Below are 27716 nucleotides of genomic sequence, written 5' to 3' on the forward strand. Positions count from 1 at the left end.
ATAACACAACACAATGTAATATACCTACACACATATACATACACCCAGATGCAAGTCATTGGAATCTACCAAGTAATGTCCTAGGGCTATCATGAGATCAGTACATCCTGAGCCTTGTATCTTCATTATCTATTTTTTGTTGTTACACTCATCTTAATCATGTCTAACTCTTCATGACCCCATTTTGGATTTTCAGCATCTATAATCCTACCTAACTTATTAAACATTCTTCCCTTCTGCACACAGGCTTCCTATTGCTTCCCAACAGACTCCATTTCCTATTTCCATGCCTTTAGAATGGTTACCCTCTTCCCCATTCTCCATTTTTGCTCTCTCTCTCTCTACTCTGCCTTTTCTTTAGAATCCCTAATATCCTTCAAAGGTCAGCCTAAGTGTCATTTTCTGTATGTATCTTTTCCTGACCTCCTACCTACAGTAAAATTCCCTATAAAAAATTACCTGGTATCTGTTTGGTATGGAGATATTCATGTTTCCTGATGAAATATAAGGTCCTTATAGGAAGGATTTTGCCTTTGTATTTTCAGGACCTATATAGTAGGCATTTAATAAATGCAGGTTGATTAGTTGATTGAAGTTCCTTGTGAGGACCATGTGTACCGGAGGTCTTTCTGAACCCAAGGGAGTTTTAATTATACTCAGCAGACTTAATTACTAAACAGAATATAGTTTCTTTACTAAGGCAGGAAACCAGATAATCCAATCACAACATTCCATTCCCAGGATATTCTAGTAAATGGAAATTTTACTGTATTAACAACATCTTTTCCTAGCACAAGTCAAAGCTTTGTTCATATATAGAAGGAGAATCTGCTGACTTCTAATAGTTTTTATTTGGTCTGCAAACGCTCCTCATCTCTGGTGTCATGGCAGCCAGAAGACACCCAGAAGTTTCCTCATTGGCTCTGTTTCTGTTACAAAGGGAAAACAAAAGAAAAAAAAACCAACAAATGTGCAGCTTCCAACTGGGGGTCTCTCTCTCTCTCTCACACACACACACGCACCCATACTCGCTCCCCGACCAGGAAAAGGCACCAGCTTGTGCTGCAAGGAATCCCATTGTGGTTGGGAACAGGACCCCTGTAGCTTGTGATCTCCGAGGTGCCGCTCAGCAGGGCGTCCCTTCCTCCGGTGCACCAAGAGGGCCACTCCTTTTGTCTGCACGTGGCTCTGTCTCTACCTTCCACACCAGGAGGCCTTCCTAGGCCTCTCACAGCTTCCCACACCTCGAGTTGTCCCCTTCTGGGCCAGAGTTTCGTGCCTGTCCAGAACTGCTTCCCACCGAGTCTGCCCACGGAGCTCCGTTCACGAGAACACCATGTCCCAGTGCTGGCTCATGACCGACGTCTCACAAGGGTTTATGACCATCTCCCTGCTGTCCTCAGTGCCATCTCCCATGATGTCTGTATCTAGGCAGAGGCGGGAGGCCATGTGCTTTATTCGGGGGCCAGACTTGGCCCATCGCTGGTAAAAGCAAAGAGGAAAGACAATGAGCTGAGAACTCGCTAATAGCCCTTTCCCTATCAACAACTCCGTGAGCTATGGCCTAATAAAAAATGCTTAAGGTATATGGCTAGGATCTTCTAGGGAATTGATCTCACACAGTAATAAAGTGGCAACTAATTGCTCAGGCCAAGTGTGGGTTCTTGTTTTCCTTTTTTTTTTTTAAATTAAAACACACACATACAAGTCAATATGTCTTCCAGGAAAGCTTATTAGCAGAAGATCTCTTACCTGAAAATAGGCTTTGGGGGGTGGAAAACAATTTGCAAAAACATTTAAAGTAATTTTATATCAGTGAGTGCACGGATGGGGGTGGGGAGGAGAAGTGATTTAGACCCGAAACTTTGGAAATCATCTAATCCAACCTCCTCATTTTACAGATAAGGAAAAGACTTAGAAATATGTGATTTCCCAAGACCATGTAGGGATTAAGTGGTGCAGAAGGTGGTGAAACTAGGTATCAAAATTCAAATCCAACACCCTTTACACTACAACATGTTCTGAGATATGAACATGGTGGGTATGGCTGGCAATGATGAGCTTTCTCTATGCTGGACCAGGAAATGGGCGACTGAAAGAATTGGTTTCCCAAAGGTCACTTGGTATCTGCTTTCATTCAGTGAAGTGCCAGAATCGAGATGAGTTATATCCCACACTGATCATGCTGACCAAATACATTTTATGCTGTGGAGGAACCAGGAGGCATAAAACATCACCTGTAAATCAACAGAGCATTTAGTACCAGAATACCAAGCCTTTTGATAGGCATGTATCTAGATTGAAAGCTGCTTGAATACAGAACTATGACATGATAACAATACATTTATATTAAGTTTCCAGTTTCTAACCCTATTGGGTTAGTAATATGAATATTACTATTCTCCATTTTGGGGGTGGGTGGGAAGGAGTGGTTGGATCTGTGATTTTATTAGTGTAGGACAGAGATGCCAAACACAAGGCCCAATTACAACTAGAACTAGATTAAAATGTAATTGGGAAATATTTTTAAAAAGAGATAAAACTACAATAGAACATAGTTAAAGTTAATAGGTAGTTTTCTAAGTCAAAATGTGAGGAGCAGGTAAATTTCTATTTTTTTCTTCCCACCTAGATATGACAACCATTAGACACAAATATCTAGATTTAGATATAGATATACACACATGTCTATATGTACATATATATGTGTATGTATGTATCTATACATATATATATATATATATATATATATATATATATATACACACCCATTCTATTCACAATTCTATCATTTTTTTCTTTGGGTGCATATAGCATCTTTTTTCATATGTCCTTTGTCATATATCTTCATAATAGTAAAATGACTTATTTATTGAATAATTTGTTTTATTCTATAAATTTTATGAATTAGAAATAAAATAAATAAATTTATAAATTAGAAATAAAATAAATAAAAATGTAAAAAGAGAGACAATGGCTACGGAGAAAAAATAAATAGCATAGATCCTTATGGTTTAGTGGTCCCCATTTCTAGTGAAGTTTTACACCACCAGTATAAACAATTCCATCTAGCAACATAGGTCAGCAACTATTCAGTAATTTAAAAGTTTGGTCGCTTAGCCACTGAGTGGTGAAATGACTTACTCACAGTCATCAAGCCACCATTATTCAGAGGGTAGAATTTGAACCCAAATGTCCTTATAACATCACCCACAAAAGCTGCCCTAAACCTCTTTTCTCCTGAAGCTTCCCATATCTCACTTTCCCCACCCCTCAGGTAAGGGCTTCTTATCCTGCTTTACTGAGAAAACCAGTCTTTCACCTTGAGCTCCTTCTGTTTTCTTCATTTTAAAACTCTTTGAACTGATTCTGATTACTCTTCCTTTTTCCTAGACTCTAATAATGAGACAGTCTTTCTTTCTAAAACCAATTTTTTTCTACACAGACCTTTGATACTATCTCTTTCCACCTTCTCTGGCAGATTGAGACCTCAATCATTGTCTCTCTAATCTTCAATCTCTCCCTATCTACTGGTTCCTTTCTTACTGCCTTCAAACATGGCTGAACCTCTATAATTCCTAAAATACCTTCACTAGGCCCTATAATTCCCTCAAGTTATGGACAATATCTCACTTCCCATTCTTATTCAAACTTCTTGAAAAAGCTGTTTACATTTTCTGCCCTTGCTTTCTCTCCTCAGTTTTTTGAAATCTGGCTTTCAACCTCAACACTTGAATTGTTGTCTCCAAAGTCAATCTCTTAATGGCCAAATTTTCTTAACCATATTTGATACTGTTGATAACATTCTTCTCCTGTATTTTATTTTCCCTCTGGGTTTTCATTACACTGCTTTCTTCTGGCTATCCTATGCATTTGACTGACTCTTCTCAGTCTCCTTTGGTGGGCGATTATCTATAGCATGTACCATGAGTTTATTTTCTCCCTTTCCTTTTCCAATATTGTAATTTTCTTTCCCTCTCCTTCTTCTCCCAAACCTATGACCAAAGTTCATTTATAGAACTTGATATCTTGAAGTATTGGTCTTGGGCCTTGTAATAGGCCCACTTGACCCTCACCTGTTTATCATCTCCTTCCTTGCAAGGAGAAAGCTGCACTTGCGAACCAGGGAAAAGCATGTGTACTGATAAACACAGTTGCTGCTGGCAGATCTGCTGGGCATAGGTATAAGCCCATTCCTGAAAGACAGTGGAAAGAAATTAAAGGGAGCTCAAATTTGGAAATGCTGGAATCCTACAGATTGGAATATTTTACGAGGAAAAGGAGAAGGAGGAGAAAGGGAAAGAGGAGGGAAAAGAAAATGGAAATAGTGTTAAGAACAACAGTGATGATGACTCAGATTTGGGTTTGGAAAAATCTTTGCATGCAGAGGATTATCAATAGTTATCAATACTAGGCAGTGTGTCATAGTCAATTCCTGTTCTTTGAATAGCTTTGCCCCAAATTGAGGTTTTGTGTAGTGACAGGTCATGTAATGAGAGGTATTCATCAAAGGGAAGGTTAGAGAAAGACAGTAGAGAAAAAAAATTATAGGGAAAAGAGAGAGACAGACAGACAGAGACAAGGACAGAGAGACAAAGACACACAGAGAGACAGAGATAGGGACAGAGAGACAGACAGACAGACAGAATCAGAGACAAGAGAATAATAGGAGAAATGGGAAGGAGGAAGATTACCCTAGGAATCACTCTTAATAGTAAAGAACAATGGACAGAAAAATCATACTTCCTCTCTCTTCAAATCTTTTTCCTCTACAATATATCCTCCACATGACAAAATTTATATTTAAGTGTAAACCAGACCATATTACCTTCTTTCAAGAAACTCTAGTGATTCCCTGTTCCCTCTCCTATAAAATATGATTTCTTTTGTTTGACATTTAAAGCCCTTCTCATTCATATATTATCTTCTCCAATGATACTGGCCAATTTGCTAATCCCTGAACTTGTAATTTTCTCTCTTGCTTCTGGGTCTTTGCATAGGCCTCTCTTTTAGACTGAAAACATTCTTCCCTTCAGTGTTTTCTCTTGGAATCCAAAGTTGAGGTACCATCTTACACAGGGAGCATTTCCTGATCTCACTCCCCAGTTGTTGATATTTATCCACAAAACTACTATAGCTGTTGAAGCCCTCTCTAGTTGCATATAAGTCCCTTGAGGTTAGGAACAGTTTCTTTTTTTTGTCTTTGCATACTTGGAGTTCAGAAGAGTACATTACATGTAGCAAATTCTTATGAACTGAATTTCATTGAATTAAGGGCCAAAGATATGAAGAAAATAAGAAAAAGGAATATTAGAGGTTTGATACATTTATATAACTACTACTACTACTACTACAGTCATTACTGTTGTTAGTAAAAATAAAAACATATAACTGGCATTTATATAGCACTTTTAAGGTTTGCAAGGTTTCCTTTCCACATGCTATCTCATTTGATCCACTTATTAGCCTAGAAGATAGATGCTCTTACTGTCCCAATACTACATATAAAGCAACTGAAGCTAAAGGAGATCAAGTAACTTGCCCAGAGTCACACAGCAAGTAAGTGTCTGAGCCTGGATCTGAACTGGGTCTTCTTAACTCTAAGCCATGCACTCTAGCTACCGCATTGCCCAGCTGCATAATTAAGATCTGAGGTCAGGTTCTCTGAAAATTCAATGCTTCTCTCATGATTCCAAGCTGTTGCATTTCAGTCCCTTGATCCCTTTTTCACAGGGCTAAGGCCTAAGGTTTGCTAAAAGATTTTCTGACAGCCTGGAAGGAAGAGAAATTTGTGTAGTTTATCAAGACAAATGGCTATATTTATACAACATCTTTCATGTGAAAATCCCCAATTCTCTTTAAATGGTTCACTGTTCTTAACTCTCTGTTGAGCTGAGAATGGGGACGTAGGAGGGTACCATGGGAAACCCAAATCTGCTAAGACTCTTCCTTTCTTCTTGGAAAATGGGGATCATTCAGGGAATTTCTCCTTCTTTTCCTCCTTCCTGGTGAGATAAAGATAAATGACCCAGGATTATAGACTAAAAGGGACTTTTTGAGGTCATCTAGTCTGATCTCTACATACTAAGGAAAATGAAGCCAAGGGAGGTGAATTGATTTTCACTTAAAATGCATTTGAAATTGTACTTTTATTTTCAGTTTCAAATTCTCTCGCTCCTTTCACTCTCTCATTTATTGAGAAGGCAAGTAATATTCTAACCAGTATACATACAAAATTATTTAAACTACATTTTTATCAGCCATATTCTAGGGGAAAATAGCAAGGAAAATAAAGAGAAAATGCTTTAATTTGCACTTAGTATCCATTAGTTCTCTATCTGGAGGATGATAGAATTTTACATCATGACTCCTCTTGATTTGTGGCGGATCATTGTATTGATCAGAGTTACTAAGTCTTTCACAGTTGACTATCTTTACAATATTGCTGTTACTGTAGATTGTTCTATTCTGCTCACTTCATTTTGCATCATTTCATATGTCTTCCCAAGGTTTTGTTTTGAAGCCATTTGCTTCATCTTTTCCTATGGCATATTATGTATTCTATCATATTCACATACCATAACTTTGTTCAGCTATTCCTCAGTTAATGAGATTCCCCTCAGTTTCCATTTCTTTGCAACCACAAAAAGAAGTGATCTAAATTTTCTTCTACATATGAATATTTTTCCTTCTCTTTTGATCTCCTTGGGATATAAATCGTAGTAGTATTATTGTATAAGGTTATGTATGTACAATTTTATAAACCTTTGAGCATAGTTTCAAATTGATCTCCAGAATGGTTAGGCTAGTTCATAGCTCCACCAAGAGTGCATTAGTACAACTATTTCTTTACAACCCCCCAGGATGTTATTTTCCTTTTCCGTCCTCTTAGCCAATCTGATGGGTATGAGGTGGTAGCTCAGAATTGTTTTAACTTGTATTCCTCTAATTATTGGTGTTTTAGAGCATTTTATAAGACTATTGAGAGCTTTGACCTCTTCCTTCAAAAACTGCCTGTCCATATTCTTTGACTATTTATTAGTTGGTGAAAGCCTCTTATTTTTATAAATTTGGCTCAATTCCATATAGTTTTGAGAAATGACTTTTATCAGAAAGACTTACTGCTAAATTCCTCCCTTCCCCAATTTCCTGCTTTTCTTCTAATTTTGGCTGTATTGGTTTTATTTGTATAAAACTTTTTTAATGTTATGTAATTAAAATTAGCCTTTTTGCCCCTTGTGAAACTCGATATTATTTTTTGTTTGGTCATGACCTCTTCCCCTGATAGATCTGATGAAGTAATTTCTTCCTTGTTCTCCTTATTTGTTGATGCTGTCATCCTTTATGTCTAAATCACATATCTATTTTGAGTTCATGAAGTGAGATGTTGGTTTCTGCCTAGTTCCTACTATACTACTTTCCAGTCCACAATTTTTTCCTTTTTCCTTTATCTTTTTTTGCAAGGCAACTGGGGTTAAGATACCTATCAGTTGCAATGGACTTGTGATGGAGAGTCATCTGCATCCAGAGAGAGGATTGTGGGGATTGAGTGTGAATCACAACATGGTGTTTTCACTTTTTTGTTGTTGTTTGCTTGCTTTTGTTTTCTTTCTCATTTGTTCTCTTATCTGATTTTTCTTGTGAAGCATGATAATTGTGGAGGTGTATATAAAAGAATTGCACATGTTTGACATATATTGGATTTCTTGCTGTCTAGGGGAGAGGGTGGTGAGAAGGGAGGGAGAAAAAATTTTTGAACAGGGTTTTGCAAGGATAAATGTTAAAGAGCATCTTTGCATGTATTTTGAAACTAAAAAACTAAAAAAAGAAAAATGGAAAAAAGATACAGGGCATTGTATCTTTTTCAAAACCAACTACATTTCAATAAAGTGGAAAATCTAAATCTGAAAAAAGTGACTTGCCCAGAGTCACATAGTTAGTAAGTGTTCAGTGTCTGAGGTCAGTTTTAGACTCAGATCCTCCTGATTTCAGGGCTGGTGGCCCATCCACTATAGCACTTAGCTGTTCCTACTTTTTTTTTATTAATTCCCTTTACAATTTTGGCCTTTTGTTCCTTTGGATGAATTTTGTTATCCTCCTTGTTCTATAAAATTAATTTTTGGTGTCTTGATCAGAACAGAATTGAATAAGGGAATTAATTTTGGTAGCATGTTTTGTGTGTTGACTCAGTTTATCCATGAACAACTAATATTTTTCCAGTTATTCAGATCTGTCTTTATTTGTATGAAGAGTTTTGTAATTGTGTTCATATAATTTTATGCCATATATTAGGGTCAATTTTTATAAAGATGCCATGTATATAAAAAAGCATATTGCCTTCTATTTCTATTCAACAGTCTCTATAAAAATATCATATCTAACTTTTCTAAAATTCCATTCAATTTTTTCATTTCTTTCTTGTTTATTTTATGATTAGATCTATCTAAATCTGAGAGAGGTAAGTTGAAGTCCCCCATTAGTATAGCTTTACTATTTCCTCCTGTAATTCCTTTAACATCTTCAATAGTTTAGAAGATATGCCACTTGGTTCATATATACTAAGAATTTGGTTTGATATGCTTTTTAAAGTAGTTATAGAAGAGTGTGTCTGTTTGTCTATCTGTCTGTTTGTCTCTGTCTCTCTCTTGTAGATGAAGGAAGGGAAGATGTCAAGAACTATATCTCTTCTTTGCCCAAGTATTTCTTGCCCAGACAATGATTAAAAACAAGCAAAATGGTTACTAAAGGATACTTGTTTAGCCATAACAGTCTAATACTCAGTGAGAAGTAAGAAAGGATGCAGTTAGTCCATCATTTCAGTGGTCTGAAAATTCAGAATAAATGTCAGGATTTATGAGAAGGTCCAGGTGCAGAGCTACTGAGAAAGACATGCCAGATAAATTAGCAACTTCTGGGTTCAGAGGCTGTTTCTTGATTCAACCAACTGAACTGATTTCACTCATGAAAGCTCCCTTGCCCCTGGGTAGCCCATTGAGGCTCTTTGGTACTTAGAAGTGATATAAAAAGGCTGAACTAACAAAGTCTTGAGAATGGTTTCAATACCTTTCAAAGAAAAAATTAACCTTAAGTTACCTGAGGATAAAGGCTAGGATACTGTTTCCACTATAAAAATGTAAGTTCCTTGAAAGCAGGGCTTATTTTGCTTTTTCTCATTGTTTTCTCATTCCAACCAGTTATTTTCAAATGCCTTTCTCAGTGAGTGGCTAGGCTCAGCTCTTTCCAGGGCAGGAGCCATGATAAAAACTTGTGATGATCGCGTATTTTAAAATCCGGAGCCAGGAATTCAGGTTAAGGGAAAATCCTCTATCTTTATTCTTTGCGGAGGTGAAGGGGATGGCGATAGGAAGTGAGAGCAATCGCAACATAAACCCACCAAATCGTCTCTACATCATCTCCTATACAACACATCAAAACTTGTACAGAGAGCGGGAGGGGCCATTCTTTCTCCAGGCATATATTAATAGAGTATCGTCCAATTGCTATTTAGCCTCACGTGCTTGGAACCTCAGTACAACGACTCAAGAGCTTCAGACCATTACAAAACCTGCTATGCTAATAAGTCTTTCTTGAATCTGACACACTGCCAATCTCCTCAGGGTTAATTATCATGTCCATTCTTGATGACATTCTACATCTTGACTTCCTCACCAGTGAATTCCCCTATTTGACCAGTATATATGAGTCTTGGCTTGCATTCATTTGTTCTCATGGAATTAATCTGGATCTGATGTTTTTATTGTTTTGATTTCCCTCATGAAAGACATTCTTATGCATACTGATCTATGTGATACTGGCTCCTAATATAACTTTAGGCTTCAAAACTGGTCTGCCCTTTCTGTGTAAATGTTTGCTATCACCACCATGACCACCACCACACCATCATCATCTTTATTTCATCTTATTCCAAATCAATGATTCTTTTAAGTCAAAAATAAACATTTCATCTCATCAGGATAGGGCTTCCCTGAGCCCCAGCCCCTTGTAAGACTTGTTAGTTTACTCCCTTCACTCTTATATGATTTGAGATAGCTTCACAATTCCAATTTTACAGATGATGAAACAAGAAAAATAACTTATTTGAAGTTACAGGGTAAGCAGATGGTTAAGTCAAGAAATAACCTCTGAACCCAGAAGCTTCTAATTTATCTTTATTAGGTAGCTCTGCTCCTGGACCTTTTCACAAGCCCTGAAATTTATTCTGGATTTTTGGGCCACTGAAATGATAGAATAATAGCATTCTTTCTTACTTCTTTTCCCCAATTCTAGGTGGAAAGTCAAGAAACCCAGCATCTGAACACCTTCTGGGTTAACACGCAGGCCCAAGATTATAATTCCTGGAAATGACCTGACAGACAACCAGTTTCAACTCTAACCCTTTTTTAGATGGGGAACCCAAGACCCAAAAAGATTAAGAGAGTTGCCACACAGCTAGTTAAATAAAAGAGCTATGATTTAAGAGTTGAGTTCCCTAGTTTAATAATTTCCCAATAATTAAGTGCCTACTATGATCTAGGCCCTGAGGAAAGTGCCAGGAGTGTGATTACAAAACACAGAAGTAATGTGTGATAAGGAAGAAAAGGTAGGTTAAGGCTAGGTTGTGACAGGCTTTAAATATTGAACAGGATGCAAATACGATACTAGAGGTAACCGGAAGCTACCGGATTGATCCCTGGTCATTCTCATAAAGAGAGAGGCCACTTGAGAGATCTGTAAAACAACTAGTTCTGCATTTTAAATCAGATGTCAGTCAGACAAGAGAAACTTGGGTGTCCAGATACCCACGATTTCAGTTTGTGCCCAATTCCTCCCCAGTTTCCCTTTTGGATCTGCCTGCTTCGGCAAGGAGGCCTACACGTTGGCAGTGTCCCACAAGAAGGTGCCAAGGAGCTCTCCAAAGGCTGAGCGGCGTTTTAACACCCGCCCCCACACAGAGACTGCTTCCAGAGGAGGAAGATGGCGAGAATGTCAAGATGAATGCTGGGCTCAAGAAGGCTTTTTATTTGAACTAGCAAATAGAATTCCACCCAGGAGTTGGGGCTGCTTTTGAAAGGGGGCTTCCTTGGGAGGGGACACTTGTCCATTAAATGAAATATTGGAATGATTTTACCCTGAGTAAAACCAATTGGCAAATCATTCCTCCTTTTATGGCAGCCACTGCAAAGAGAGAAACTAAGGCAAATGTGGAATGTCTCAAGGACTAAAAAAAAGCTAGAATATTCTCACTGGAGTGAGAGGGAGAATTCTCAACAGCATTTTTCAAAGTCTGATTAGCTGCTGTATGAAAAGATGCATGAAACACTGATCTCAGCCCTCACACTTGGTTTCCCATCAGCAGGTACTTTACTGGCAATTACATAATTCAGCCTGACCACACTCCCAAGAAACATTGATCAGTGGCCACACTGTGGGGAAGGGAGAAAGGAGAGGGGCTGTGTCCACAGCCCAGGACACGGGCTAGAGGGCCTGCTGTCTAAGAGGTTTCCGATTCTCATTCTGCAGCTTGTCAGGCTTCCTGGAATGGCTCATGATGAATGGGTTTATTAAATGAAATCTGGAGTCAGAAATTGACTCCAGGAAGGCAGCAGTGGCTACACTATCTGGTATTGTCTCTGGCTTAGTACCAATAGGGAACTGACCTGAAGCTCTCTAATAACATTTTTATCTGGGGGTGGGGAGTGGGGTTTAGTCAAATGACAATCAGTTATTAATGGTTCCTCTCCTTCTTACACATATATGTACATTCACATGAGTGCACATATGCATAGACACAAAGACTTACGAATTTGCTGAAAGGAAAATGAAATCCTTTAACAAAAGTAGGACTAGAGGGAGAATACTCCTGGGAGTCCAGCCAGGGAGACAGCTGTAACCTCAGTCAGTTGGAGCAAGTAACAGCAGACAGGGCAGGGAGCTGGATGTATTCACTGTTAATACCCTTCCTTTTCATTCATTTCATTTTAATTTCTTCATTTTGTTTTTCCATTTTGTTGGAAATTTCTTTCCAATGGAAAAAAATCCACTTTCTCTCTCCTATTTCTTCCCCTTCCAATTGAGAAAAAAACAAAACCCCATTGCAAACATATAGTTAAGCAAAAGAAATGTTCTCATCAGCTAGCTATGTCCAACAAAATGTTTCACTTGCACTCTGAATCCATCATTTCTGTATTAGGAGATAAGTAGCATATTTCATCATGAATCTTCTGGAATCATGGTTGGTCATTAACCTAATCAAACCTCCTAAGTTTTTCAAGGTTGTTTGTCTTAATGATATTGCTATTATTGTACACATTTTTTTCTTCCTGGTTCTGCTCCCTTCATTCTGTACCAGTTCATACAAGTTTTCTAAGGTATCTCTGAAGCCATCCCTTTCATCATTTCTTATAACAAAATAGTATTCCAACATATTTATATAACATAATTTTGTTTAATATTCCCTGATTTGATGGGCACCTCTTAGGTTCCAATTCTTTGCTACTACTAAAAGATGCTATAAATATTTTTATTCATGCTTAATGGTTTATTTTGTTTTTGTTTCTGCTTAGGATCAATCTCTCCATTGACTTACCTTTCCCTTTATTTCCCATTTTCTCTTCTTCCCCTTTCCTCCTGTTTCCTTGTTGAGTGAAATGTATTTCTATACCCAACTTTGTGTATGTAAGTGTGTGTATGTGGTCTTCCATGCTTGGTCGAGCTCAGTGAAAGTGAAGTTGGAGTAATTTTTCTGTGGCTCCCATCCCTTCCTCCTGGTTTGTAAGGACTTTTAGTAATGCACTCAAGTTGTAAGATAATTTTCTCATCCCTACTTTCCCTTTTCCCTTTAGGGTATTTGCCTTCCCTTTCCTATCTGCTTATCTTTTAGGATCACTAAAACTCGCCAGAAGGATTCCCAGTTCCTTTGTTTAATTAAACTCCCTCTATGACCTCTGATAATGGGATTCTGGAGAAACTCCTATATCATCTCTCCTATTCTTTAATTGCTTCATAATTGTCCCTTCTGCTTCCCAGGTCAAGGTCATGCAATTTTTGCTTCCCTCTGAACTTAGTTCTTGTTCCATACCCAGAAGATGGTAGGTGGTTGTTGCTTATGGAATGCCATACCTAAAGACAGGCCCTTTTCTTAGTCTGGATCTGTGACTCAGAATTGGGTAGTTGACAGCTAGTGTCTATTTCTATACCTCACAAATTCAGGTCCCTCTTGGCTAGATCTGAAACCGTTGCTTTCCCTGGTAACACCCTGTCCCTGCTCAGGAATATTCTGTGTGGCCCAAACTGCCTTGATCTTATCCCCAGTGACCCCAGACTTGTCTCCTTAAGATGACCTGGTCTGGAGAAATGACTCATTGTGATTTTTTTTCTTGGATTTCCTCATAAGAACTACATCTATTGTGTTTTCACTCCACAAACACCACTTGAACACATGCTACATTCAGGGTACCGTGCTAGGTGAAACCCATGTAAAGGATGAGCAATCACGCAATAACTTCCCATAAAGACCTTAAGGTATAATGGTGGAAAGGAGTTAGACATGTCCACAAATAACTATGGCAAAGATATCAAGAGCTAATGAAATCCAGAAAATGTAATAAAGGGAATTTGATGAGGAAGCCAGCACTTCCAGGCAGCAAACGGGTGAGGAATCAGGAAACGTTTCAGAGAGAAGAGGGCATCTGAGTTGAGCCATGAAGAAAAGAAAAAAGTGAACAGATTGAAGGAGGGAAGGAACGTGTTTCGGGCCTCAGGAGCTGCACACACAAGTTTGCATGTCAACACAAACATCTTCAGCCCTCTTTTTGGAATAATCCCTCTTCTCTTCCTATTCACAAGCACTCTAGAGGGAGGAAGCATTTCTCCAAAGAACGCCAGGGACATTTGAGACTCAATGCTCCAAGGACTAAATTCTATGACATGACAATGCCATGCCTTTACTGGTTACTGAGCAGGAAAGTCATTAAGTCAGTGGATCTTCCATAAAGGGAGACCTCAACCCTGGACTTTCTTCTTTTCCTATTTGAAGACTGGACTAGGACTATTCAAGCCTGGCTCTAGAAGGTTGAGTCACTTTCCCCCACCCTGTGAAAAATGTAAGACTATAAGCAGATGGCAGTTTGAGGTACATTTGTAGACTTAAACAAGCCTAAATCTTGGCCTTGGCTACTTCTACTTTATTTCTCTTCTGAGTATAGATGACTGAACAGTGATCCTGTGCTGGACATGTCCAACCTTGCAGACCACATTGTGAGGTATAGAGATTTATAGCTCCTGGGTTCTCAGTCAGTACCTAAAGCACTTTGGGAGGAACTCCATAACTTGGTTAGTATTTCATGGAAGAGATGTCCATCAGAGAGAGAATGAGCCTGATCTTCTGGCCAGAAGACAGAAGACAAGAACCTGGAGGAAACTGTTTGGACAAAACATACCTAAAGTGAAATGCAAGATGTCTAAATGGTTTATGTTTTTTGGATGTCTTTAATTCTCTCCTTTCTTAGAGAGCATAATAATATTTTAAAATTGCTATATTCTATTTAAGTCTTTGGTCAAATCATGCTTAGGAGTCTTTGCATTAAGTACTCATGTAAAAATGAAATAAATAAACATCTCATATATAATTTATATAGTTCATTGATAAGGTATTTTTATTTTTTCCTTTTAGGGGGAGACTCTAAGCATAAACTAAAACTAAGTTTTAAGTATATTAAACCTAAGTTTTTCCCTTATAGTACTGAGTTAGAAGTATAAGTGAGGAAAAGATCCTGACTCTTATTTTGGATGGTCAAACACCTTCAGCATTGAACATAATCCACATGTGTGCATCCAGTACTGAGAAGGTTCCTTAGTGGAAGTGGGCAGAGTATAAGTGCCCCACCTCCTTAGGTCTGGGAGTGTTTCTTATTGATTCTTTTGTATAAGTCCAGGTTCCTGAGAGATAACACGTCCTGGCAGTAATGGTAAGGTTCTGAACTGGCATCTGGAAACTCTTTTGTTTTCAAAAACAAATCTTTGAGAGATGGTTTTTAGTCACTGTATTATTGACTAAATTCATGAGAGTATCAACCATGCAGGGTCTTTTGATTTCATGACTGGATGTTAGTTTCCTCACAGGAATTATAGAGAGATAAGCCACTTTCAGTCATACTCAACAAATCTGATAGAATGCACCTTTATCATCCTTCACCATTGCTAAGTGAGGCAATATTTGCTTGTTCCAGAAGTATCTCTAGAGGTTTCTGACCTGTTTATCATGTGCTTCAAGGATGTTTATTGGCTTTCTTTTTTTTCCAAAAAAAAAAAAAAACAAAAAAAAAAAAAACAACCAAATTTTGTCCATGATTGTTGTATGGTGATGGGCTCTGCATTGGGTTTATATTGTGCAGATTGTTAGGAAAATGCTTTCCAAATCTGGAGGGTATTTTGTAGTCCCCAAAGTGTACATTAAGACTAGTATTGTGTAAGTGTTAATTGCTTTAAATGGGTTCTTCCCATTCAGCTTTGATTTCAAGATGCCAGTAAGTCATGTACAGGCTTCTCTGGTGATATCCTCATAAGTCTTGCTTACAGGGAATGAAGATAGTGGTAGGTGCTGCCTTCATCAAGGAACTAAATAACACTTCTGAATCCAAGCTTAAAGCCTTTTGTCTCTACCTTTCTCTGGAACATATAAAGAATTTTATACTGATCAAATGCAAATAATATTTGGCTATAATTTAAGAGCAATTTTGTGATATGAATGGGATATTTAATGTGTTTTTCAGTGGAGTCTTATAATTATAATTACAATTATATCAAGTAATTGGCTATTAAGATGTTTTGATTTGATTCCTTCTTTAACTTGGAGGACATGTCTTATTTAATTTTCAAGAAATAATAATATATTTAAGGTTGGATGGGACTATATTGGACTTAAACTATCTCCCTAAAAATGTTACATCTTATATCAACTGCTCTTGACATTACTGTTTTGGTATTATATTTTATATAGGGAACAGTTTTCCATGTAGGCAATTAGTATTGTTAAGGACTCATTGGGGATTTATAGGTTGTACAAGATGGGAATCATATAAATTGTATGTTTAGATAGGAACAGATGGAGGATATTCACGATCTCTCTTCTATGCAATTCTTTCCTCAAGAAGGTAAGTTTTCAGACACTTCATAAATTATGGAAGATATTTGTAGGTTAAGGTAAACAGGAGAAGCCCCTATAGTGCTTGGGGTAAAGAGAGACTGAGACAGAGAGACAGACACAGAAAGACAGAGAAATAAGGAGGAAGAAAAGGCCCTAAGGGTTCTTAGAGGGGAGAGAAAGAAAGAGAGAGAGAGAGAGAGAGAGAGAGAGAGAGAAAGAGAGAGAGAGAGAAGAGAGGAAAGAGAAGAGAGGAGAAAGAAAGAGAGAGAGAACAGAGACAGAGACAGAGAGAGCAAAAGAGGGAGAGAGGAGAGAAAGAGAGAAGAAAGAGAGACAGAGAAAGAGAAACAGAGACAGAGATACAGAGAGAGACAGACAGCAATGGAGGGAGAGAGAAGAAAAAGAAGGAGGAGGAGGAAGAAAAGGAAGAGGAGGAGGAGGGGGAAGAAGAAGAAAGAAAAGGTAGATAGGAAATGAGAAGGAGAATGAGAACCAAATCTAAGAAGGAAAAAGCTTCTTATGTGACCATCATAAACCACCCCAGACAATGTCGTCTCCAAAAGGACTCCAGGTAATACTGGCAATTTTGGAGGCAGAGCTCCAGGACTGGGTAATGATTTAGTCTAAAAATAAATGAGACATTAGGGGTCATGTTTACCTCCAATAGATGAACCATCTCATAGAAAAACCAAGTGACTTATTTTGATGGTTTTCAGGATCAATACCAATCACTATAGTTAAATTGATTGTATAGTGATCTGTATCAATCATACTGATGGATGAAATAAATGGATCAGCCATGCTATGGCCCTGCAAATTTTGTACTTGAAAATGGTCTGTATTTGAGGAATCTAGGTCCTATGAAAATACTTCAAAGGGGAATATCTGATAGACCGATGTAAATCTCCACTGTTAGAGATTTTCTCATATATGCCAAGAAAACTGATGGACCTGGAAAAATAAACTAGCTCAGTAAGAGAAGACTTTGGCTTCTGCTCAAGTAACGTTTCATTATCCATTCATAAAATCTACCTCTCTTGTAGTCCCTCTCTAAATTCAATTCAATAAGCATTTTATTTAGAGTTTACTACTGTATTCTTGACAATGTGCCAGGGACTGGGATTTAATGAGTAAAGGGGAACAGTCCTTCCCTCAAAAAGCTTATATCTTACTGGGAGAAAACACATACACAGCAAAGCATATACAAAATACATGAAAGAAAAACAAGTAATTTCTGGAGTGGGAGAGAGCATTAATACCTAGGGAGATGAGAAGATGCCTTCCAAGGCAGGGAAAACTTGAGCTGTGCTTTGAAAGGAGCTGGGAAATTTTCTTATGAGAAGTGATGAAATACAACATCCCAAGAATTAGAAATAGCCTTGCAAGGCCCAGGGGTGGGAAATGGGAAGTCATTTTAGGGAAAAACCAATTGGTCGCTTTGGTTGGAATTTAGTGCATATAATGAACAATATGAAAAAAGTGAGAAACACAGGACAGAGCTGGATTTCAAATGCCAAGTAAAAGAGTTTATAATTTTATTCAGGATACAGGAGAAATCCATTAAAGCTTCTTAAACACAGGAGTGACACGGTCAGATGTGGGCGTTAAAAATATCAGCTCTGTGGAGGATGGATTGGAGAAAAGAAAAGACTAGAGAGGAGGATAGTTAGGAGATCAGTGCAATAGTTTAATTAACCTAGGGTTCTGATTGTTTGGAGGGAGAGGAGGGAGTAGGTGCAAGAAATGTTATGGAAGTAGAATTGACAACATTTGGCAGTTGATTGAACATAGGAGATGAGGGACAGGGAGGGCTTGAGGATGATTCTGTGGTTTTAAGCCCAAGTGGAAGGATGATTACAGAAATAAAGAAATTAGGGAAGGGGAAAATATTTTTGCTAGAGAGATAATAATTTCTGTTTTGGATACATTAACTTTGAGATATCTATAGAGCATCAATATGGAGTCTCCTGGGACTCAAGAGAAAAACAAGAGTTTTGAAATGACAGAAGAAGGTAAGGGGGAATAGTGATTATAGCTAAAGAAGAAGCATATGATGATGTTATAGAGTGAAGTATAGGAGAAATAGATACTGGATTTGATAAAAGGAGAACTAGAATGGTATGAATGAAAGAGAAGGCTAGTTAAAGCATGAAGTAAAGGATATAGAAAAAGACAGATGATAAAATTAGGTCCTTCAGAGATATGGGACTTTTTCACTCACATATCTGTCACAAATTCTATTAGTTCATCTGAACTTTTTCTAAATCCATATTAGAATTTGTCATAGAGAAGAAGAACAAATACAAGCATAACTCTAGCAGACAAAGATTGGGGAAAGTGAATTTCAAAGAATTCAAAGAAGGAAAAATGAATCCAATGGCCTAAAATTCTATAAAATTCTTAAGATTAAAATTCTGAAGACATAAGCCAGCAATACTTCTTATCAGGAGGAAAGGGGTCATGACTGCAAAAAGTTTAAAAAAGCTGATCTAGATGATAATATAGTTAATGATTACAGAATTTGTGAAATGATTAAACCTAAAAAGTAGTCTTTAGTAAATCAATCTGGACATGAAAGGAGATATATAGAAGAATAATCCAATGACTTTTATTTGGCTGTGTCATTTTTTAAAACAATTTTTATAATATTTCATTTTTCCAATTATATATGAAGACAATTTTTAATACTCAGTTTTACAAAATTTTGAGTTTCAAATTTTCTTCTTCCTTCTTTCTCTCAGTAGTCTGTGCCATTTTTTTCAATGACTTAGATGAAGGCATAGATGGAATATCTCGTCATTTCAAACTACATATAAAGGCAGTATTGTAAAATGGAAAAAAAAATGACTTAAAGCAATAGACCTTACTGCATATATATTTTTGCTATTTACTACCAATGTGAACTTGGACAAGTCATTGAATTCATCTTAGTCACTTCTGCTATAAAATGGAGGCGAGGGGAATGTATTGGCTAATCTCTAAAGCTCCTTATAACTCTAAACATAAGATGCTATGGATGAGTTCACTAGCTTATCCTCTTCCTTTGCTACCCCATAGATTGTTTCCCCCTGATTTCTGGAAATCTTTCAGGGAAACCACCTGATCTCCAAACTCAAGACCTTGGAGTCTTCTTTGACTTCTCCTCTTTTACCTTCCAAATTTAGTTTACCAATTTCTGCATATTGTTAGTTCAAAATGTTTTTGTGTAGATTTGTCCCTACTTGTCTATTTCCATTGTCTTCACCCTAATCTCTGTCCTTATCACATCATGTTTTAGTTATTGCCACAGACTCCTAATTAGTTGCCCTTCATCCTTTCCATTCTATTCTGCACATGGTTTTATATTTATCTTCTCCAAGTGCCATTTTTGTCAAGAATTTCCCTTTCTCAGATGCCTTCTATGACTGTGTTGTGCATAAGTGGGGATGGGTCTATAGGGATTATCCAGGGGAGTGTCTATTGATCTGCTCTGGTTCTCCCTGGGGAAACATGTTCTCCTCAGAAGGACTTATACCTTTGGAATGACATAATAAGTCTTGGGCAATCTCTCAGTGCCTTACCATATGCTGGCTCAAAGAAAGGGAGGAAAAATGACCTACCTGTGATCCTTAAAAAGGGACAACTCTGATGGCCGTCTGTTGTCTAGCATCATGGTGACTACTCTTATCCAGCGGCTAGAGCCAGAGCTCAGTTAGGGCCCCTGGCTTCCTTGATGGATGTGTTTCCTTCCTTGAACACAGCTGACCAAGCCACTGATCTTGAGATGGATGCACCCAGTTTTGGAGATAATTTTGTGATTGAGAGAGATCAGAATATCTGGATTCCTCAGTGGGGGGGGGAAGCACTATGAGATAGTTCCATTATTTCTATTACAGAACATTTGGGAGAAAATAAATGTAGACAGAAAGAGGAACCCAAGACCCAGCCTAGTTTGCCAAAAGACATGAACCTTGAAGGCAGTGTTTGGATCAAATTTGTTTTGTTTGGATCAAAACTTGTTTAACTGTGGGTCTCAACCTTAAATGGGATTGTGTAACTAAATGTGTCAAGTGTGAATCGTGATTTATTATCAGTAAATATTTGATGTACACACCATTTTTATATACTCATATGCTAGGATTTATATAAAAATGTCTCAGGAGAAAAGGGATGGCTGGTGGGAAAAGATTAAGAAGCCCTTGTTTAGATATAACAGAGGGAAGGCAGAATGCTAATAATTTCTTGATGTTTTAAGTATCTAATTCTCTGAAGAAAATAATATGGGCTATGTTACTATTGCTTAAGTTTTTATGTCAATGAATGCTGGTAGTTATACACACACACACACACACACACACACACACACACACACACACATATATATATCAAGTGTATATATATATATATGTATATATATATATATATATATATATATCAAGATATACATATATATCAAGTAATGAGGTGGTTTTGTGAGTGTATATATGTATGGATGTGTGTGTGTGTTCAGCAGAAGTAAATAGCTGCTGTATACCTGACTTAGTTGACCATGGAGCAATTTTCTTCTCCCTTTGGGGAGAACAAATATATGAAATTAATCTATACTTCAAGTAATTTCCCCCCAGAATTCCAAGGTCAGGGTTTATAGAGTCTAAAGGTATTAGGGAAAGAGAAGTCTAACCCTTAATTTAAGCAGTCAAGCACCTCTTGGCATGAATCTAGTTCATGTGTAAACCCAGAGTTGAGAGGGGGAGGGAAGGGGACACCAGCAGTTTTATTGTTACAAGGAGAATATAAATGGAATAAATTTTTTGGATTTGACGAGGTCAGTACAATATATAAGGTGACCACTTTTAGATGAGTAGGAGGAAAGGAAGACTGCAAAGAAAACTATTTTTTTAATAGAGGGAGTGGGTGGTGAGGAAATAGAGATACTGTTACCAACTTGTTTAAGATGTCTGACAGATAAAGGAAGAAAAGAAATTGGGTAGCAGAGAAGGGCAAAGTTGTAAAATTACGAGTCAAGAGTAACTAATCCCTAAGGTGCCTCATAGTTCTAATCTAGAGTCTCTGTAGGATTGAGTCTCTGTAGAACTGAGTAAGAGCTATGTTCAGTATCAAATACTGACACTAAGGGTATGTATGATATATAAAATATATAGATACCTAATAGAAATATATAACCCAAGTATATTCACCAATAGACAAGTGGTCAAAGGATATGAATAAATAATTCTCACAAGAAGAATTGAAAAATATTAATAACTATTTGAAAGAATGCTTGAAACCGTTACTAATTAGAGAAAAGTAAATCAAAATAATCTATAAGTTTTACCCAACTCCCAGAAAATTTAAAACGATGATAAAAATGAGATTAATTAATATTAGAGGGATTATGAAAAGACAGGCACACTAAAGCACTGTTGGTAGATTTAGGAATTGACAATCATTCTAGATGACAATTTGGAGTTGTGCATATAAAGAGACTAAAATGATTATACCTTTTGACTCAAGAGATTCCATTACTAGGCATACAGCCTACAGAAATCATTGGCCAAAAAGAATATATATATATATATATAATACACATTCTTTTTGTTCATATTACATTTTGTTTATAAATATATATAAACACTTTTATAGTAGCAAAGAATTATAAACAAAGTAGATTCCATCTTCTGGGGAATATCTGAACCACCTGCGACACGTGACAAAAATGTAATATTACTGTGTTGTAAGAAATGAGTACTATGAATAAAGGGAGGTACATGGATTGATGCTAAGTGAAGTAAGACATTAATTTCAAAATTCTTTCTATTGTACTCTGTAGGATAAATTTAAGACAAATTACACATGTTAAATCTATAAGCCTTGGCAGCTGATTGGATATGGAACATAAGAGAGATTAAATTGAGGTTGATCAGTTGTAAGTCAGCGTGACTAGTAGTAAGTTTGGGAAAACAATATATCCAATGACTACATCAATGTAAGTGTGAAGAATAAAAATCAGATATCAATTGTTTTGAAATTATAAAAATTAAGCTTAATCCCCAAAGAAGATACACAGAGAGATAATCCTCTCTGCCTCTTTTGCAGAAGGTGGCATTCACAAGTATGGAACATTGAGTATAATATGTCAGCTTTTTTAATGTATTGGTTGATTTAAATGATTTTTTGCCTCTCTTTCCCCCCTTTTTCATATCTCTTATTATAAGAGTTTTTTGAAAAAGGGAAAGGGACAGAGATGGGAAAAATTATGAAATGAAAAAGCAAAATACATAATTATTTTTAAAGGAAAGAAAGTTATTTCAAGAGGGAGAGATGTACAAATGCGTGATTGACCTCTGACATTCACTAATTATATGACTGAACAAATAATTTAACGTCTCTGAGACTTAGTTTCCTCATCTGTAAAATGAAAAGTAAAACCTGTGGTAATCTCAGAGAGTTATTATGGGATTGAATGAGATAATATATCTAAAGAACTCTGCAAAATTATTTGCTGAGAGGGACAATCTTGCTTTTTTGTATTCGTATCAATAGAGCCTGGCAAAATGCTTGACACATTGTTATTGTGGTGGCCGTAGTTTAGTCATTTCAGTTGTATCCAATTCTTTGTAATCCCATTTGAGGTTTTCTTGGCAAAAGCACTGGAGTGGTTTGCCTTTTCCTTCTCCAGCTCATTTTACAGATGAGGAAACTGAGGCAAAAAGGATTAAGTGACTTTTCCAGGGTCACACAGTAAGTAACTTAGGTTGGATGTGAAGGCAGATCTGGTTTCTATCCACTGTGTCACTTAGCTCCCTTAGCAAATAACAAGCACTTAACAAATGTTTTTTGTTGTTATTGTTCATTAATTCAGGAGGGGAAGGAATCAAAGGGGGATAAAGAGATTGAAGGCACTTGAAAGGGAGGGGATACCAGGGGAAGTGAGATCAAAGAGTCAGAAAGGGATGAGTGTTATGTTTAGAGAAGAAAAAGGAGTGCTATTTCTTTGGGACTGATGGATGCAGGATGATGAGGAGATAGAAGTAGGGGACAAGAGTAAAGGCTAAGAAATAGGTGCTAAGGAAGCTCAATATATGAGAGCTCACCTAAAGTAATATGAACATTTACAAGTCAAGAGTTAAAACTGCAGTAGGAACCATGAAGGTATGAATTTCATGGACTTGGCACTTTAGCCTGGAGGCTATATTACCTATTGAACTATTTTTCTTTGTTTGCATTTACAATTTGAGAGGTAGAGAGAAACCTGTTCTGAGTGACAAGGTGGACTTTCTCTCCCCCTCATCCCCCTGCAAGTAAAGCACAGAGGTTATATTCATTAAGCTCCTGCTAGTTTAATGACTGATTTAATAATGGCATAAAAGCTGAACATTAGGCTCTTTTTTTTTTCACAAAAATTCTATGCATTTAGAAACATAAAAAACAGTAAATACAGCTGCTAAAAGCCTGGTAATAACTTTGTTTTTTCAATCTCAGCTTCTGCCTCTGATCCCTGCATAGAATTGAGTGTGAAAATCATCTGACATCTCATAAAAGCAGGTGAGCTGGGCTGTGTAATTTGGCTGTTCTCTCCCCACCCTTCCATCACCATCCATGGACACAACTAGCACAACAAATGCTCAAGTCAGTGCCCTTACCTGAGACCTTGCTGCTTCCCCATCCCCATCAATACAAGGACTCAGGATGAGGGATGGGAACTCTTGGCCTTCCTGCTTTCGGGACTGTAGGCACTTCTGTTTCTGCCGGATGATTCCTTTTTGGAACAAGGACTCTTCAGGAATCCTAAAGGAGAGGCACAGAGAGGTAGTAGCTCCCTGCTTATCAGGTCCAGGGGGTTTGTTTTATATAACCTAGGAGCAGGCAGGTAAACAGCAGCTGAGGATTGACACTGCTTACAGATGAGGAAACCTGAGAAAGTTCATCTCATCCAAAAACTCGTTCAAGGTTATATGGTCAATAAGTGTCTGAGGTGGGGTCTCCTCCTGTTTGCAAAGTACTGTGCCTCACTTATAACAAAAAAGAATACTTCAGGACTGAAAGGACATTAGGAAATCTTTTAAGTCTGTTCCTCTGCTTTAAGGTAACATTAAAGCTAGACTGCTTTATATCCCATTTTTAGGGAACTTTAAAGAAAAGATTCTGGAATTCCTTTAGTTACCCATTCCAGCAACTAAAAACATGATAAAGGAATTCTTTCTTAGATAGTTTAGAAATTTGTTCTAAATTAAATCCTACATATTATTATTTAAATGGTGTTCTTTCTCCATCCTTAATAGAAAGAGATTAATAGTTCACCTTTCGTATAATTATCTACTGTAAATAAAAATCATGATTAAGTTGCCTATCAGCCTTAAATTATTCCAAGTAATCTAGCAAATTTTAGTCATTCTTTACATCTCTACCTCTTAAGCATTCAGGCTTCCCTTCAGATTATCTTCATGTTTTCTCTTCTTTTGGGTAATGGCATTGATAAGAATTGTTGTTGTAGTTCAGTTATTTCAGTTGTGGGTGACTCTTTGGGATCCCATTTAGGGTTTTCTTGGCAAAGATACTGGCCTGGTTTGCCATTGCCTTCCCCAGCTCATTTTACAAATGAGGAAACTGAGGTAATTAGGGATAAATGATTTCAGGGTCACAGTACTTGGTTAGGGCCCACTTTCCTCCCAAACTTTTTCATAACGTGGGCTGAGCCCTCTCGACACAACTGCACCTACCATTGGCCTATCTTCTGTATTTGTTTCCATATCCCTACCCCCAGCAACTGTTTTTTTTTGCCAAAACTTTAAAAAAATCCCAATTAAGTCTCTGAAAGTTAATATGAATACCTGAGTTCTGGATAAACGTTCTCTAGATACCACTTGAAAGTATGGCACTTCAGGCGCTTCCTCAGCTCCACTCGGGCTTGTATGCTGGGTTGTACAGAAAAAGGAAGGGCAAGAAAACAATCACTGTACACAGATGGCTTTACAATAATCTCAACTAGTGAGAATCTTGCAGGCATTTGCAGCTGAGGAAATCTGTGGAGGTTAGAGAATGCAAGCGTCCACGCTTAGCGCCCACCTCCCTCTGGCACACTGCAGAACTAAAAAAACTTAAAAAGAAGGCAAAACACCATGCTCTATGGGGAGCCATAGAAACACTTACTAACATGGGGAAGTATCAGCAATAATACCTTGGGGAACCGCATTTCACTTTGAGAATAGAACCTAAGAGTTATTTTTCAATTTTCTTTAAAAAAAAATGACAGCATAATAGCATTCAGTGTAACTTAATAGTTATCATAGTAGCATTGGTCAGAGCTACCTTACAGGTAGGCCATCTAGTACAACCCTAGCTTCTTTGATGAGGAAACTGCAGGTCTGGGAGAGATTAAGCACTTTGCCTAAGCTTATATTATTAGTGAATGGCAGAACCACATTTGAACTCAGAACTATGACTGTGGATCTAGCATAATTTTGTTGTTCCAGAAGTATGGTTTCATCAAGGTAAATACAGCCCACAGATCTCTGGATCTCTCTATGACCCTGCAGAATGAACTATTTCCTTCAAGGTCAGATGAGCCTTCTCTCTGCAGCCATCCCAGCAATGGTTCTGACCCAAATCCCCAGGGCAGTCTGTCCCTACCTCATACTCTTAACCCCTAACTCCCATCAAGATGTTCTGGAATGAATGACTAAACAAGTTGTAGTATATGATGGTCATGGAATACTACAGTGCTATAAGAAATGATGAGTTCCATGATGTTAGAAAAATATGGATACGCTTGCACAAAATAATGAAGAACAAACTGAGTAGAACCAAGAGAACATTATATATAGTAACAGCAATATTTTAGAACAATTTGGAGAGACTAAGCCATTTTGACTATTATAAATACTCAAATTAATTACAAAGGAACTCACTATCTGCATCCAGAAAAAGAATTGATAATTATTAGTATGTATAGAATAGTTTTACATGTATGTGTATGTATGTGTATATACACACACATATATGCATATTTGTGTTTAATGGTAGCTATCTCTAAGGCGGAAGCAGGGGAGAAAGGAAGAAAAAAAGAAAGTTACATTTTAATTTCATTATGTATTTTAAAAGAAATAAACAACAGTTGTTGAAAATAGATTTGCAGTTTGATGTGCAATCATCCTTTTTTCCCTGTTCTACGATGTTATGGAAATGCTTATTTTATTTCTTAAGTTCAGAATAAAATAAAAAAATATAAAGAAAATAAGATGCTCTGTATGGAGTCTCAATAAAGTGTAAACTCTGTGAAAACAGAAAGTGTTTTATTTTTGTTATATATCTTCACCATCTAGCACAATGGCTGGCATGTATCAGAGCCTTAATAAATGCTTATTGATTAATTGATTGGGGGAAGATGACAAGTAATTCTTAACCACTTCAGGGGTTGAAGTGTTCAAAGAAATTGGATCAATTGCTGGCCATGCTGTAGTTCTTTGTGATTCCAAGAGAGCCTACCACCACCTTTATTGGACTCTTTTTATTAGCATCTTATTAGGTGCCCCTGAACCACATACTAGCCACATTTAACCTCTCAGAGCCTCTTTCTCCTCACCTGTGAAATGGAGATAAATAGAATGGGCAGGACCAACTTCACAGGGTTGCTGTGAGGCTCATAAGAAATGCTTTGCAAGCCCTCAAACCCAAATAAATGCCTATCCTTGTCATTTATCATTATTAATATTATTTCTACTATGACCAGCATCTCCATTTTAGAGGTCAAGAGAAGAAAGACAGTTTACCCCTGATCTATACAGAATAGCACACGAGTTTAGAGGCAAAGTTAGGGATTAGTTTTCTGAATTTTAAACCACTCCCTCTTGTTTTTGTTTCTTTTGGAATATTTAACATTTCTATTGTCCCCAGTTACATCTAAAACATTTTTTACCTTTGTTTTTAAAACTTTGAGTTCCAGATTCTCTCTCTTCCTCTACACCTCCACTTCCACCCCCCATTAAGAAGGCACATAAACTACTTCCTTTCCTCCTTCAGGTCACACTGTTTTCCAGACACAAGTTAATTTTGTCACAACACCCCATTATTCCCTAGATCCCTAGCAGCTGAGTCATTCTGCTAAGAATGAATTATTCTCAACCAAGGTCTTTTATCAACTTCCTCTCATTTCCCCAATCCCTTAGTACAACAAATGAACAGGCTGTGAACTTAACTTTAAAACAGGCTAAAAAGGATCTGATTTTAAGGCTGCACCTGGGTTAAGGAAGAGAATTAAACCACAATTTAGGGCACGCTCAAGGGAAGAGGGCAGCTCTATGGCAACCTAGTTCTTATGTGGAGAAGAGAAATTGAAATAAAGGAGGTCAAAGTGGAGGAGAAAATGTGATGGTCTTGCGGTCTTTTAATAAACAAATGGAAAGAAGCCATTTCTTAGGGACACTTCTTAACTTGAGAAAGACAGAGTTGTTATTAGGTTCTACTCCCCTTTGCCTGGGTTGACCTTATAAAGAACCAAGAAAGAAGAGTACTCTGAGCATCTGTGTGCCCTTGTCCTGGAGAAGCTTATGTTCTAACTTGGAGACAAGACTTCAGAAGCTCTAAGGTAGGTAGC

The 27716-nt window shown here is 37.4% G+C and overlaps 1 protein-coding gene across 1 annotated transcript in view; it reads right to left on the bottom strand.

Moving 5' to 3' along the window:
* Nucleotides 1-669: 669 nt before the first annotated feature.
* GALNT14 (polypeptide N-acetylgalactosaminyltransferase 14) overlaps nucleotides 670-27716 on the bottom strand; it is a 315282-nt gene continuing 288235 nt past the window's right edge. Inside the window, exons 12-15 of the mRNA XM_051976114.1 lie at nucleotides 24955-25038; nucleotides 23767-23911; nucleotides 4077-4196; nucleotides 670-1482 (exon numbers count right to left, since the gene is read on the bottom strand). Coding sequence (XP_051832074.1) covers nucleotides 1324-1482; nucleotides 4077-4196; nucleotides 23767-23911; nucleotides 24955-25038 — 508 coding nt within the window. The 3' untranslated portion in view covers nucleotides 670-1323. The remainder of the gene's footprint in view (nucleotides 1483-4076; nucleotides 4197-23766; nucleotides 23912-24954; nucleotides 25039-27716) is intronic.

The sequence above is a fragment of the Antechinus flavipes genome, chromosome 2 (genome assembly GCF_016432865.1).
Source record: "Antechinus flavipes isolate AdamAnt ecotype Samford, QLD, Australia chromosome 2, AdamAnt_v2, whole genome shotgun sequence".
Classification (NCBI taxonomy): Eukaryota; Metazoa; Chordata; class Mammalia; order Dasyuromorphia; family Dasyuridae; genus Antechinus; species Antechinus flavipes.